This window comes from Thalassophryne amazonica, chromosome 21 (assembly GCF_902500255.1).
Source record: "Thalassophryne amazonica chromosome 21, fThaAma1.1, whole genome shotgun sequence".
In the NCBI taxonomy this organism is placed as follows: Eukaryota; Metazoa; Chordata; class Actinopteri; order Batrachoidiformes; family Batrachoididae; genus Thalassophryne; species Thalassophryne amazonica.
In genome coordinates, this window is record NC_047123.1 from 3,263,234 (window position 1) to 3,280,300 (window position 17,067).

General features: G+C 40.6%; 1 protein-coding gene across 1 annotated transcript in view; it reads right to left on the minus strand.

Annotated features, from left to right (window-relative positions):
* cdk19 (cyclin-dependent kinase 19) overlaps window positions 1-17,067 on the minus strand; it is a 106,355-nt gene that overhangs the window by 47,028 nt on the left and 42,260 nt on the right. Inside the window, exon 5 of the mRNA XM_034161712.1 lies at window positions 1,111-1,168. Within this exon, the coding sequence (XP_034017603.1) occupies window positions 1,111-1,168 (58 nt within the window). The remainder of the gene's footprint in view (window positions 1-1,110; window positions 1,169-17,067) is intronic.

A 17,067-nucleotide genomic window follows, 5' to 3' on the forward strand; every position in this document is an offset into this window, starting at 1 on the left:
CAGTCAGTCAGTCAATGTTACATTTCATTTGTTGGTGAAATAAGTTCAGTTGACCCTTCTCACCCGATTTTCACCAGATGTGGTACGTGTGTTAGGTACATTGACCTCAAGCACTGAAACACATTTTGCAAAAGTCTTGTGAGCACAATTACTTCTTTTTTAACTGTCTGATTGTCACCAAACTTTGTTTTGTGTTATTTGTCTTCACCCCAAGAAGCCTATTGAATTTAGGGTCAACAAGCAAAAGGCAAAGGTCACAGGAGCAGAGTTTGTATAAATCTTTCCTGATTGGCTCCAAACCTTTCCCAGGGCGCCGTGGGTTTGTGCAGAGGATACTCTTGTTTTAAACAGTACGAGAAAAACAACCAAACAACACAATCCACTACGACATGAAGACAATTCCTCACTGCAACATTAAAGTTCAGCAACACTGAGTATTTTTGGACCAGGTATCGAACCTACCACATGCTTTTTTCTGCGTTAAACAAATATGGACTTGGGACTTGTGAATTGTGACTTGGTTTAGCTGCAGCAGCTTGGTGAAGCAGTTTTCTGCGTTCAGGGTCACTCAGTGAAATCCTGCACAGCTTCAGTTCTGCAGGGTAAAGTTACAACGACACAATAACCTGCTGTTGAAACTATGTGTACTGGGACTAAAAATAGACTGCAGCATGGAGGCGTCACACTCCAACAGATGGTTTCTAACCACTGACCCACATGGTGCTGTCCACTTTAGTTCACGAGTACATTTACAAACTTAATTTCCAGATATTCATCCACACAGCACTGTGCAAAGGTTACAGACAAAGAACCTTTAAAAATATAAGACATTTATGAATAAATACAAATACGTGCACAATGTCACCGCTTTTAACCTTTAAAACAAATTGTTTCTTTCAGGTGTTCAACAGTTTGTAAGAAAATCAGGTTGTATTTAAACAGGTTTAACTTTTTTTTTTACTAAACTACACAAAAAACCTCATATTTGACCTTTTACATAACATGAATCTGGATACATATAAAAACTGATGTTCTGTTTGTCTGATAATGTAGAAAAACCCCATGAAACTTATTTTTTTTGCAGATTTAATTCTTAATTTAACACCTTACCTATTTTAACTCTTCCTCGCTCTGGACCCTCCCCCATCACCAGGATGTTCGCTGGTTTCTACAAAACAGACAGAATAATTATTTTTAAAATACATTCATTGTCCCCAGAGCCAATTTTCACTGCAGTCATCGGAACACTAAAACACTCGGTCCTGGAATGTCCCACAGGTGGGTGTTGGCTCCACGATGGCCACCAGGTGTTCACTGGTGAAACCGTTTTCAGGGTTTGGTCTAGAACAGGTCCCGGCTTTCCACATCCCTTGTCAAATCAGTCAAGCAAATGTTTTCATGATCCATGAGGTTTTCAAGTCCCAGAGCTCAACCGATATGTATTTTTGGGGGGCTGGTATTGATATCAGGAAATAAAAAAATTCATGATACCAATATATTTGCCAATATGAACATAAAAAATGGCAGTCGCCATGTCGCATCATTCACCATTTGCATAAAATAGACTACTCCTCCATTTTTGCCCCGCCTAGCTGGAGACAGTGACCACTCATCTCTTGTTGCTGTAAAACGTCCATTCTGACTGAAAATGAACAGCGGCTGGTTGCTTTGCCTCAGTCTCTTGTAGTTAACGTGGCCAAGGGGTGAAGGGGTCCATGCTTGACAACATTGTATTCAATGTTGTCTGAGTGCTCTCTGCTGGACACATTATATAATGACATTTCCAACAGGCAAAATGCTTTTCTGCATCATATATTTAGTGACATAAAGGTTTTCATATCTACAAGAATAACGCACATACCGTTATGTTCATGAAAGTCTCATATTGGTTGATACATTGGTTGCGCCCTAATCTGGACATCCCACCAGTATCTGATGGGCATGACAACACGACTCAGAGGATCAAACAAACATCCACCACAATAAGATGATGACTCTTGGTCGAGTGTAAGTATCTCGTGATTTGATGCAGTGTGACTGACAGGTAGGTGGGGCAACAGTGACACTAGTGTAGATGTTTCTTTGATCTCTGGCAGTGAAGAGAATTCTGAGCCAAAGGGAAAAACTTGTGAGTTAATGATCCAATCCTCTACGATGGTTGTGAACTGGACATGTTGTCCAAAACACGATCATCACAGGTACAGCTCTGGGACTTTGTGGGTGTTTGACACAAAACCCCAAAAATATTTTGCACAATACGACTCATTTTAACATGGAATCATTGCAGTGCTGTGACTGGCCAGGACAGAACCGGGTACTTGTGCTGTGAGTACTGTGTTATTACTGACTGAATTACCAGGACGCCCTCAGACACTGCAGTCACAGCCACAGTTTTTCTGGTTTGTGTGAATCTAAACCCTCAGACCTGTTCAGAAAACACATCTTGTTGCTATAGAAACACCACTAATAATGAAATCTATCACGCCCACAATGTGTCACGCTGCTGTCGGTAAATACAAAGACAAGCGTCTCCTAAAAGACCTGAAGGGTTTGGACATGTTCCCTTTTCAGATTCTAATCAGGCTGACCCTGACATGTCCACGAGGGACCCTGACATGTCTGTCTCAAAGACAGGTTAGAACTGTGTCGGAAGGCAAAAAAAAACAAAACAAACACAGAGTGCACTGTCTCGTTATAGCGGGCATATGACGAGACCATTTTTAATCAAAGAAAAATTTTCACGGTGCCATCTGGGCCGCGCAGAGCGAGGGAAGCCCAGCGGTGCTGAGGGGGACGCTGGATGGATTTCCTTCAAACTGTGTGGGAATTTTACTTTCAATATTCATCTAGAAGTGATTAGATTGTGGAGTAGTTTGGTGACAGGTCAAAGGTCAAGAAAACATGGTCCAAAAACACGTCTTTTTTGGGGGAGGAAATCTCAGTCAGCCCAGATGGATGATCTGCAGCACAGTATTTGACTGAGTGGTGTGAGTGACTTCAAAATGAAGTCCCACATCATCAGAAACATGCTGACAGGCAGACGTGCGTTTATGTTGTTCTGTGGGTACGTGCAGGTACACTTTTTTCATTTTTATCAAGAAATGTCAAAAAAGGATTCAGGTTTCTTCATATTGAAATTCCTGAAAATGTTTAAATTTGTGCATTTTAATCTCACAGTGAAAACCAGTATCTCCAAAATGACTTAAACAAAAAATATCAAAGCAAAAACAATGCCATGAATAATCAGAATGAAGTAGACAAGTGAGGGAAGCCACCAAGACACCAAGAAGGAGTTACACCTTCTGTGGCTGCGACTGGACGAACTTCATCATGTTGCTTCAGCAGTTCTACAGCGTCACAGTGAAACAGAGAAGGACTTGAAGTCAAGAAAACATCAAATCGAGGCTCCAGATTTGATGTTTTCTTCTTCAGTGCTGGGCTCAAACGTGACCTTTGAACTGCAACGCTGTACTCTGACTGCACAGGTTACTCGTACTGTACTGTGATTATTACTGCTGTGGGTTTGTGGAGTCAGCTCGCTGTGCAGGGCAGCAGCCTCAGCACAAGCTGGCGGCTGTTGCGTAACACTCTGTGGTCTTTTTTGGGGGATGGTGACCACTTGGTGCATGGAGGAGGGGTTGGGGCGGGGGGGAGCTGAAGCACATGCCTGAGGTGGAGCAGGAGGCCTGAGGGGCGTAACACCTCACACACAGGCCGAGTGACACACGTTTACCTCCAGGCTGGTTGAAACCTGAACATGATCCTGACGTGAAGATCCAACAGTTTGCTCCTGAAGCTTTAATTCTTTACGTTTTTTAAAAAAATTGCTCTTAAACACAAGAAGGCACTGTTTCCTCATGGAGAACCTGAAACATGGAGAAAGGTTCCTAGTTAACAACAAACTGGGCCAATTAGTCATTCGGACGGATTTACAAGTAATTCCAGCAGTTTCTGGAACCATTTATTGTGTGTAAAGAGGCATCATCTCGAAGTATCGCTGAAGGTGTAAAACCAGAAATATTTTGACTGAAACTAAACAAAATTTTAACTGCAATACTGTTCAGACCACAGCTGATCAGAACTCGTAAAGAAACGTCAAACATTCAGGCACCTGTGCAAAATAAAGCAAACAAGTGGGCTGAAAAGTGAGAAACAATATGAGGAAGTTCTGGTAATCGGACCAAAAAATAACCTCAAACTCAGCACAGAGTCGGCAAATATTTTACAATGGACAATTTAATGTGTGGGCAATGAACATAAAGAGCCGGAAGAACTGTGGCACAGATAAGAGCGGTGGGACCTTCAGGAAGTAAAACCTACACGCTGCTCCTGTGGGTGTTTCTTTCTTTCTTTTTTTTTTTTACTTAACTTCATTATTCATGTTCACAAGCTTTCTTTTTGTCAACAGAGGCACAAAATATCCTCTTCTATGCATTTATGTTTTGATGTCAGAGACAGCGATGTAAAGACAAAGGTCATCATCACGCAGACTGAGCAGAGACACTAAACCTGTGGTTAAACTTCAGTATCAGTCTTAAAAAATAAATCAATAACTAAACTGTGCTATGAGCCGTGTTAATGTTCCCGACTCGCGCCTTTGACTGTCTACAAACTAGTTGTTGTGTAAACAGCCTGAACAGCCTGGAAAATTATTTAATCTTTGCTGTGGTTCTGTTTCACATTCATCAGTGACCATTCTGTGGACATGAAACCTTTCTTCACCCACAATGAGTGAACGTGAAGCGAAAAGGAAAAGAAGCGAGAATTTTACAAACGACAAACAGACTCTCCTTGAGGAAAGGTGACTCAAAAGAGAAACACTGCCATCAAAATTAATTAACAATGTGGCCGAAAAAATTTAAACGATGCAGATTAACTTATCACGTTTCCATGGAGACTGAAGTAAATTCATCCCAAAGACAAAGTTTGACTTGTGTGAAATAACTTGAATAATGTCAACTGACATTGAATTTCGTCAAAAACATAATATAATGAGATCAAAGACTTATCGGGATTGTTAGCATTTCCATATAAATGATGATTACTGTGGTCCACTCTTGGGCCACTTGTGCTGGAAATTATTAATCTTTCTTTAACTTCTGGATCTGTTCCTAAATGTTTCAAATCTGCAGTGATTAAACCATTACTTAAGAAACCTAATCTTGACCCTAGTGAAAACTATCAGCCGATATCAAATCTATCATTTTTCTCTAAAATTCTGGAAAAAGTGGTGTCACGGCAGCTCGTAGACTATCTTACTGAGAATAATCTCTTTGAGCCACTGCAGTCTGCTTTTAGAAAATATCATTCCACAGAGACGGCTCTCACTAAAGTGGTGAATGATCTTCTGCTTACAATGGATTCGGACACCACTACGGTTCTGGTGCTGTTAGATCTCAGTGCTGCATTTCATACCGTGGATCATCATATTCTACTTGATAGGCTGGAAAATCATTTTGGGATTACTGGGAGTGCCCTTGCATGGCTGACGTCATACAAAACTCATACTGTGTTTTGTACAGTAACACTACCTCTAACCTTAGTGACATGAAATTTGGGGTTCCACAGGGGTCTGTCTTAGGCCCCCTGCTTTTCTCCCTTTATATAGCACCCCTTGGGCACATATTGTGGCATTTTGGGATTACCTTTCACTGCTATGCAGATGACACTCAGTTATACAGTAGTGTTTAGAATAATAGTAGTGCTATGTGACTAAAAAGATTAATCCAGGTTTTGAGTATATTTCTTATTGTTACATGGGAAACAAGGTACCAGTAGATTCAGTAGATTCTCACAAATCCAACAAGACCAAGCATTCATGATATGCACACTCTTAAGGCTATGAAATTGGGCTATTAGTAAAAAAAAGTAGAAAAGGGGGGTGTTCACAATAATAGTAGCATCTGCTGTTGACGCTACAAACTCAAAACTATTATGTTCAAACTGCTTTTTTAGCAATCCTGTGAATCACTAAACTAGTATTTAGTTGTATAACCACAGTTTTTCATTATTTCTTCACATCTGCGAGGAATTCATTTTGTTGGTTTGGAACCAAGATTTTGCTGGTTTCCTAGTGTGCTTGGGTCATTGTCTTGTTGAAACACCCATTTCAAGGGCATGTCCTCTTCAGCATAAGGCAACATGACCTCTTCAAGTATTTTGACATATCCAAACTGATCCATAATACCTGGTATGTGATATATAGGCCCAACACCATAGTAGGAGAAACATGCCCATATCATGATGCTTGCACCACCATGCTTCACTGTCTTCACTGTGAACTGTGGCTTGAATTCAGAGTTTGGGGGTCGTCTCAAAAACTGTCTGCCGCCCTTGGACCCAAAAAGAACAATTTTACTCTCATCAGTCCACAAAATATTCCTCCATTTCTCTTTAGGCCAGTTGATGTGTTCTTTGGCAAATTCAATCAATCAATCAATTTTTTTTATATAGCGCCAAATCACAACAAACAGTTGCCCCAAGGCGCTTTATATTGTAAGGCAAGGCCATACAATAATTATGTAAAACTCCAACGGTCAAAACGACCCCCTGTGAGCAAGCACTTGGCTACAGTGGGAAGGAAAAACTCCCTTTTAACAGGAAGAAACCTCCAGCAGAACCAGGCTCAGGGAGGGGCAGTCTTCTGCTGGGACTGGTTGGGGCTGAGGGAGAGAACCAGGAAAAAGACATGCTGTGGAGGGGAGCAGAGATCGATCACTAATGACTAAATGCAGAGTGGTGCATACAGAGCAAAAAGAGAAAGAAACAATGCATCATGGGAACCCCCCAGCAGTCTACGTCTATAGCAGCATAACTAAGGGATGGTTCAGGGTCACCTGATCCAGCCCTAACTATAAGCTTTAGCAAAAAGGAAAGTTTTAAGCCTAATCTTAAAAGTAGAGAGGGTGTCTGTCTCCCTGATCTGAATTGGGAGCTGGTTCCACAGGAGAGGAGCCTGAAAGCTGAAGGCTCTGCCTCCCATTCTACTCTTACAAACCCTAGGAACTACAAGTAAGCCTGCAGTCTGAGAGCGAAGCGCTCTATTGGGGTGATATGGTACTACGAGGTCCCTAAGATAAGATGGGACCTGATTATTCAAAACCTTATAAGTAAGAAGAAGAATTTTAAATTCTATTCTAGAATTAACAGGAAGCCAATGAAGAGAGGCCAATATGGGTGAGATATGCTCTCTCCTTCTAGTCCCCGTTAGTACTCTAGCTGCAGCATTTTGAATTAACTGAAGGCTTTTCAGGGAACTTTTAGGACAACCTGATAATAATGAATTACAATAGTCCAGCCTAGAGGAAATAAATGCATGAATTAGTTTTTCAGCATCACTCTGAGACAAGACCTTTCTAATTTTAGAGATACTGCGTAAATGCAAAAAAGCAGTCCTACATATTTGTTTAATATGCGCTTTGAATGACATATCCTGATCAAAAATGACTCCAAGATTTCTCACAGTATTACTAGAGGTCAGGGTAATGCCATCCAGAGTAAGGATCTGGTTAGACACCATGTTTCTAAGATTTGTGGGGCCAAGTACAATAACTTCAGTTTTATCTGAGTTTAAAAGCAGGAAATTAGAGGTCATCCATGTCTTTATGTCTGTAAGACAATCCTGCAGTTTAGCTAATTGGTGTGTGTCCTCTGGCTTCATGGATAGATAAAGCTGGGTATCATCTGCGTAACAATGAAACTTTAAGCAATACCGTCTAATAATACTGGCTAAGGGAAGCATGTATAAAGTGAATAAAATTGGTCCTAGCACAGAACCTTGTGGAACTCCATAATTAACCTTAGTCTGTGAAGAAGATTCCCCATTTACATGAACAAATTGTAATCTATTAGACAAATATGATTCAAACCACCGCAGCGCAGTGCCTTTAATACCTATGGCATGCTCTAATCTCTGTAATAAAATTTTATGGTCAACAGTATCAAAAGCAGCACTGAGGTCTAACAGAACAAGCACAGAGATGAGTCCACTGTCTGAGGCCATAAGAAGATCATTTGTAACCTTCACTAATGCTGTTTCTGTACTATGATGAATTCTAAAACCTGACTGAAACTCTTCAAAAAGACCATTCCTCTGCAGATGATCAGTTAGCTGTTTTACAACTACCCTTTCAAGAATTTTTGAGAGAAAAGGAAGGTTGGAGATTGGCCTATAATTAGCTAAGATAGCAAGTGATGGCTTTTTAAGTAATGGTTTAATTACTGCCACCTTAAAAGCCTGTGGTACATAGCCAACTAATAAAGATAGATTGATCATATTTAAGATCGAAGCATTAAATAATGGTAGGGCTTCCTTCAGCAGCCTGGTAGGAATGGGGTCTAATAGACATGTTGATGGTTTGGATGAAGTAACTAATGAAAATAACTCAGACAGAACAATCTGAGAGAAAGAGTCTAACCAAATACCGGCATCACTGAAAGCAGCCAAAGATAACGATACGTCTTTGGGATGGTTATGAGTAATTTTTTCTCTAATAATTAAAATTTTGTTAGCAAAGAAAGTCATGAAGTCATTACTAGTTAAAGTTAATGGAATACTCAGCTCAATAGAGCTCTGACTCATTGTCAGCCTGGCTACAGTGCTGAAAAGAAACCTGGGGTTGTTCTTATTTTCTTCAATTAGTGATGAGTAGAAAGATGTCCTAGCTTTACGGAGGGCTTTCTTATAGAGCAACAGACTCTTTTTCCAGGCTAAATGAAGATCTTCTAAATTAGTGAGATGCCATTTCCTCTCCAACTTATGGGTTATCTGCTTTAAGCTGCGAGTTTGTGAGTTATACCACGGAGTCAGGCACTTCTGATTTAAAGCTCTCTTTTTCAGAGGAGCTACAGCATCCAAAGTTGTCTTCAATGAGGATGTAAAACTATTGACGAGATACTCTATCTCACTTACAGAGTTTAGGTAGCTACTCTGCACTGTGTTGGTATATGGCATTAGAGAACATAAAGAAGGAATCATATCCTTAAACCTAGTTACAGCGCTTTCTGAAAGACTTCTAGTGTAATGAAACTTATTCCCTACTGCTGGGTAGTCCATCAGAGTAAATGTAAATGTTATTAAGAAATGATCAGACAGAAGGGAGTTTTCAGGGAATACTGTTAAGTCTTCTATTTCCATACCATAAGTCAGAACAAGATCTAAGATATGATTAAAGTGGTGGGTGGACTCATTTACATTTTGAGCAAAGCCAATAGAGTCTAATAATAGATTAAATGCAGTGTTGAGGCTGTCATTCTCAGCATCTGTGTGGATGTTAAAATCGCCCACTATAATTATCTTATCTGAGCTAAGCACTAAGTCAGACAAAAGGTCCAAAAATTCACAGAGAAACTCACAGTAACGACCAGGTGGACGATAGATAATAACAAATAAAACTGTTTTTTGGGACTTCCAATTTGGATGGACAAGACTAAGAGTCAAGCTTTCAAATGAATTAAAGCTCTGTCTGGGTTTTTGATTAATTAATAAGGTGGAATGGAAGATTGCTGCTAATCCTCCGCCTCGGCCCGTGCTACGAGCGTTCTGACAGGTAGTGTGACTCGGGGGTGTTGACTCATTTAAACTAACATATTCATCCTGCTGTAACCAGGTTTCTGTAAGGCAGAATAAATCAATATGTTGATCAATTATTATATCATTTACCAACAGGGACTTAGAAGAGAGAGACCTAATGTTTAATAGACCACATTTAACTGTTTTAGTCTGTGGTGCAGTTGAAGGTGCTATATTATTTTTTCTTTTTGAATTTTTATGCTTAAATAGATTTTTACTGGTTATTGGTGGTCTGGGAGCAGGCACCGTCTCTACGGGGATGGGGTAACGAGGGGATGGCAGGGGGAGAGAAGCTGCAGAGAGGTGTGTAAGACTACAACTCTGCTTCCTGGTCCCAACCCTGGATAGTCACGGTTTGGAGGATTTAAGAAAACCTCTTCTGCACATGTCTTTTATTTAACAGAGGGACTTTGCAGGGGAGTCTTGTAAATAAATTAGCTTCACACAGGCGTCTTCTAACTGTCACAGCACTTACAGGTAACTCCAGACTGTCTTTGATCATCCTGAAGCTGATCAATGGGTGAGCCTTTGCCATTCTGGTTATTCTTCTATCCATTTTGATGGTTGTTTTCTGTTTTCTTCCATGCGTCTGTGTTTTTTTGTCCATTTTAAAGCATTAGAGATCATTGTAGATGAACAGCCTATAATTTTTTGCACCTGTGTATAAGTTTTCCCCTCTCCAATCAACTTTTTAATCAAACTACGCTGTTCTTCTGAACAATGTCTTGAACATCCCATTTTCCTCAGGCTTTCAAAGAGAAAATCATGTTCAACAGGTGCTGGCTTCATCCTTAAATAGGGGACACCTAATTCACACCTGTTTGTTCCACAAAACTGACAAACTCCCTGCCTGAATGCCACACTACTATTATTGTGAACACCCCCTTTTCTATTTTTTTTTTTTTACTAATAGCATACAAGGACTTAAATTTGTGAATATTTGGGCAAAGCTTTCGCTGTAGATCCAGAGCATTCCACATTTTAACCCCACATACTGTCACACAAAAACTTTTACGAGTGGTTTGTACCTTAGGTAAAATAAAATTTCCATTACCTCTCAGATTATAAATCTTCTCTTTGTGAGAAAAAAAAATTTGCACATTTTTTGGAAGTTGATTATTGAATGCTTTAAATAGCATAATTACAGTACAGTATTTTACAAGGTCATGAAATTTTAATAATTTTGACTGGATAAAAAGATCATGGGTGTGCTCTAAGAAACCAACATTGTGAATTGTGAATAATCTGCATGGCTCTTTTTTGCAATAAGAATAGGGGATTTGTTGAACATTTATAGTTATTGCCCCATATTTCAACACAGTATGTGAAATAGGGGAGAACCAGAGAACAATATAAAATACGAAGTGCATTCTGGTCAAGGGACTGCTTAACTTTGTTTATAATAAAGAGGTTCTTAGATATTTTAGTTTTTATGTGCCTGATGTGGGCTTTCCATGATAATTCGCTGTCCATAATTACACCTAGAAATTTATTTTCCGATACATTTTCAATTTGTACACCATCAATAATAATTTGTAATTCATTTCTATGTTTATAATTACCAAAAATCATAGCTTTTGTTTTACTTAAGTTTAACAGTAATTTATTGATGTCCATCCATTTCTTTAATATTTTCATTTCCATATTCACAGTTTCCAAAAGCTTGTTATAATCTGAACTACTATAGAAAATGTTTGTGTCATCAGCAAAGAGAATTAGCTTTATATGCCGATAACTGCTGGTAATCTTGTTCACATAAAGTCCTTGGAAGATTGCCTTGCAGCAGTGAGAAGTTGGATGTCTAGAAACGTCCTATTTTTAAACTCTGATAAGACTGAAATGATGGTTCTTGGTCCACTGAGACGTCGGCATCAATTTGACCAGTTAACACTCAGCCTAGGCTCGTGTGTCATACATCACACTGACAAAGTGAGGAACCCTGGGGTAATTTTTGATCCTTCGTTGTCCTTTGGCCTCCACATTAGAAATATTACTAGGACTGCTTTCTTCCACCTGTGAAATATAGCGAAGATTTGTCCCATCCTGTCTATGGCTGATGCTGAGACCCTGATCCATGCGTTCATCTCTTCTAGATTGGACTACTGCAATGTTCTATTTTCTGGTTTACCACAGTCCAGCATTAGGGCTCTCCAATTGGTTCCAAATGCTGCAGCCAGACTTTTGACACGAAGCAGAAAGTTCGACCACATTACACCCATTTTGGCATCTCTTCACTGGCTTCCTGTCCCACTGAGATCAGATTTTAAGGTTCTGGTACTAACCTATAAAATTATTCATGGACTGGCACCTTCCTACCTAGCTGACCTAATTAAACCTTACGTACCGGCCCGGGCTTTATGTTCTCAGGGTGCAAGACTACTTTGTGTCCCTAAGGTGAATAAGAAGTCTGTGGGTCACAGAGCTTTCTCTTATCGTGCCCCTGTTCTGTGGAATGATCTCCCTGCATCAATAAAACAGTCAGACGCACTTATTTTCCCTTTCATATGTCTAGCATACTGGTACAGTTTTGTTTTACGCTTTTTACTCTTTTAATTCATTTATTAGTAATTGGAGCGGGCTGCGGCCTCAACTTTACCTAAATTCTGGGTCTTTTAGTGAAGTTTAGGGCTAGTGGCCGGCGATCACCTTAGTATTTCGTCTGTTTTTCTTGTTGATTAATGCTGACAAATTATATTGTATTTTTTTGTCTTTCTGATGCCTGATTCTGTTTTTTCTCTGTTTAAGGTGCAGCTCCATCCAGAGATGGGAGTTGTGTTTGTGTTGGTGATCCTCCTGTCCTGTGCACCAACAGCAATTCTTGTGTATTCGTCCGTGTATTGTTTTGTGAATTGTTCTGTAATTTATGTCTGTAGCATGGCCCAAGCAGAGGGTCACCCCTTTGAGTCTGGTCTGCTCGAGGTTTCTTCCTCAGAGGGAGTTTTTCCTTACCACTGTTGCTCTGGGGGTTGGTAAGGTTAGACCTTACTTGTGTGAAACACTTTGAGGCAACTCTGTTGTGATTTGGCGCTATATAAATGAAAACAAATTGAAATTGAATTGAAATTATTAAAAAAAGTCGGGTCTGCGTTTTGGTCCTTTTGGTCCAACCAGCCACATTTGAATTTGTTCCTGATGAACTTTACATCATCTCCTGCCAGCAGAACAGCGTTTTATCCATTTGATTTGTCATTTCAACTCGACGCAGAGCTCATTTTAAAATCTGTAACGGCGTCTCTCATTGGCTGCTGTGTGGTCGAGCGGTGGCATGTTACATTATTCTTCAGTCTCGGATCCACTGTGACGTCTCATCAGAGACGTTTCCAAACAATTTTACAAATACAAACATCGTGAAGACAGACTGCAGTGAGGCGGTTTTTAGTTCTTTGTATGTTTTTGGGAGCCATCTGTCTGTCTGTCTGCGATTCCTGTGCTGTAGTTTATATGTTATGTTCTATTTTTGTCTGCAGGTTTTCTTTACACCCACTGACTCCAGCAGGTGATTTCACTGATAAACTCATCCCACCTGCTCAAAGGGATGTTAATCAGTGAAATCATTCTCAGCCCTTTCTGGAATAGTTTGGACACCACTGGTCCACATGAATTAAAATGTATATTCACAAAAGATTTAAAGAATCTGTAAAAACCTATGTCATATGTTTGGATTTAGAGCAGAATGATATATTTTACACAGCATTCTAAACAAATCATTCAGAAAGCTGAGATTGTTCTGAACATTTTGATGTGTAACACATGGGCATAATACTAAAAAAGTAAAATCAAGAAAATGCCCTTGGATCCCAGAGGGATAATATCTCGGCAACATGTAAAGTAGCTATTTTTCTTGACATGTCAAGTGTCATACAGCTCCACTTAAAATATTTTCTCGAACCGCTGTTGCTGCAGAGTAACTTTACCAGTGTGATTTTTATTGAGAGGTTAACTTGTGGTGTTTTAAAGACACTACGGGATAAACTTGGGCGTGTCTGAAAGGAGCAATAAAGACAATCCGAAGCCTTGTGGTCTGGTTCCAGCCTGACTCAGCCCTGGAGAATAAAAGTCCCTCTAACTAAAGCACTGTGGGAAAAGTAAGGAGGACAGAGTCTCACAGGAACTAACTTCATGTTGCAGCCCGATAAAAGAGAGATAAGTGCACGCAGACAGCAGGACACATTCTGCTCCTTGGGCAAAACAATCAAACTCCCCAAGAGAATCCAAATAATGATATATAAAAATAAAAAAGCCCACACACATGACACTTGCTATAAAAAAAGACACTGTTCACCTGACAGGTTCTTATCAACATGGACACCATAGATATGATTTCAGTTACTTTTTGATACAGTGGTCATGATGGATTCAGATGATCTCACAGCAAATCACAAACATTCAAAAAGCGTGACCGTGTTCCCTCAGAGGCATGTGCAGGTTTGAGTCATCGCAACAACATTCTGTTTTCTCATTTTTCCTCACTGTCAGTAAATGTACACTGATACGGTCTTTTGTCTTCTTTTTAAACATGCAACTGCCTTTAGAGAGTATCTCCACTTTAAAGGGGCAAAAGAAACATCACAATAACAGGAAATACTGTGTTGGCAACAAGACAAAACATTTTGAAAGAAGCCAAACACCGAACACCGACCAATCACAAAAAAACAGATCAATCCCTCAACACCATCCAATCCCCCAACACCATCCAATCAACAAACAACAATCACCAACCAATCCTTCAACACCATTCAATCAACAAACAACAATCACTCATCAATCCCCCAACACCATCCAATCAACAAACAACAATCACTCATCAATCCCCCAACACCATCCAATCAACAAACAACAATCACCAACCAATCCTTCAACACCATCCAATCAACAAACAACAATCACCGACCAATCCCCCAACACCATCCAACCAACAAACAACAATCACTCATCAATCCACCAACACCATCCAATCAACAAACAACAATCACTGACCAATCCCCCAACACCATCCAATCAACAAACAACAATCACCGACCAATCCACCAACACCATCCAATCAACAAACAACAATCACGACCTATCCCCCAATACCATCCAATCAACAAACAACAATCACCGACCAATCTCCCAACACCATCCAATCAACAAACAACAATCACCGACCAATCCCCCAACACCATCCAATCAACAAACAACAATCACTCATCAATCCCCCAACACCATCCAATCAACAAACAACAATCACCGACCAATCCCCCAACACCATCCAATCAACAAACAACAATCACCGACCAATCCCCCAACACCATGCAATCAACAAACAATAATCACCGACCAATCCCCCAACACCATGCAATCAACAAACAACAATCACCGACCAATCCCCCAACACCATCCAATCAACAAACAACAATCACTCATCAATCCCCCAACACCATCCAATCAACAAACAACAATCACTCATCAATCCCCCAACACCATCCAATCAACAAACAACAATCACCAACCAATCCTTCAACACCATCCAATCAACAAACAACAATCACTCATCAATCCCCCAACACCATCCAATCAACAAACAACAATCACTCATCAATCCCCCAACACCATCCAATCAACAAACAATCACTCATCAATCCCCCAACACCATCAAATCAACAAACAACAATCACTCATCAATCCCCCAACACCATCCAATCAACAAACAATAATCATGACCAATCCCCCAACACCATCCAATCAACAAACAACAATCACCGACCACTCCCCCAACACCATCCAATCAACAAACAACAATCACCGACCAATCCCCCAACACCATCCAATCAACAAACAACAATCACTGACCAATCCCCCAACACCATGCAATCAACAAACAACAATCACCGACCAATCCCCCAACACCATGCAATCAACAAACAACAATCACTGACCAATCCCCCAACACCATCCAACCAACAAACAACAATCACTCATCAATCCCCCAACACCATCCAATCAACAAACAACAATCACCGACCAATCCCCCAACACCATCCAATCAACAAACAACAATCACCGACCAATCCCCCAACACCATCCAATCAACAAACAACAATCACTCATCAATCCCCCAACACCATCCAATCAACAAACAACAATCACTGACCAATCCCCCAACACCATCCAATCAACAAACAACAATCACCGACCAATCCCCCAACACCATCCAATCAACAAACAACAATCACAGACCAATCCCCCAACACCATCCAATCAACAAACAACAATCACTCATCAATCCCCCAACACCATCTAATCAACAAACAATAATCACCGACCAATCCCCCAACACCATCCAATCAACAAACAACAATCACCAACCAATCCTTCAACACCATCCAATCAACAAACAACAATCACTCATCAATCCCCCAACACCATCCAATCAACAAACAACAATCACTGACCAATCCCCCAACACCATCCAATCAACAAACAACAATCACCGACCAATCCCCCAACACCATCCAGTTAACAAACAACAATCACCGACCAATCCCCCAACACCATGCAATCAACAAACAACAATCACCGACCAATCCCCCAACACCATCCAACCAACAAACAACAATCACTCATCAATCCCCCAACACCATGCAATCAACAAACAACAATCACCGACCAATCGCCCAACACCATGCGATCAACAAACAACAATCACCGACCAATCCCCCAACACCATCCAACCAACAAACAACAATCACTCATCAATCCCCCAACACCATCCAATCAAGAAACAACAATCACTGACCAATCCCCCAACACCATCCAATCAACAAACAACAATCACCGACCAATCCCCCAACACCATCCAATCAACAAACAACAATCACCGACCAATCCCCCAACACCATGCAATCAACAAACAACAATCACCGACCAATCCCCCAACACCATGCAATCAACAAACAACAATCACCGACCAATCCTTCAACACCATCCAATCAACAAACAACAATCACTCATCAATCACCCAACACCATCCAATCAACAAACAACAATCACCGACCAATCCCCCAACACCATCCAACCAACAAACAACAATCACTCATCAATCCACCAACACCATCCAATCAACAAACAACAATCACCGACCAATCCCCCAACACCATGCAATCAACAAACAACAATCACCGACCAATCCCCCAACACCATCCAACCAACAAACAACAATCACTCATCAATCCCCCAACACCATGCAATCAACAAACAACAATCACCGACCAATCGCCCAACACCATGCGATCAACAAACAACAATCACCGACCAATCCCCCAACACCATCCAACCAACAAACAACAATCACTCATCAATCCCCCAACACCATGCAATCAACAAACAACAATCACCGACCAATCGCCCAACACCATGCGATCAACAAACAACAATCACCGACCAATCCCCCAACACCATCCAACCAACAAACAACAATCACTCATCAATCCCCCAACACCATCCAATCAACAAAC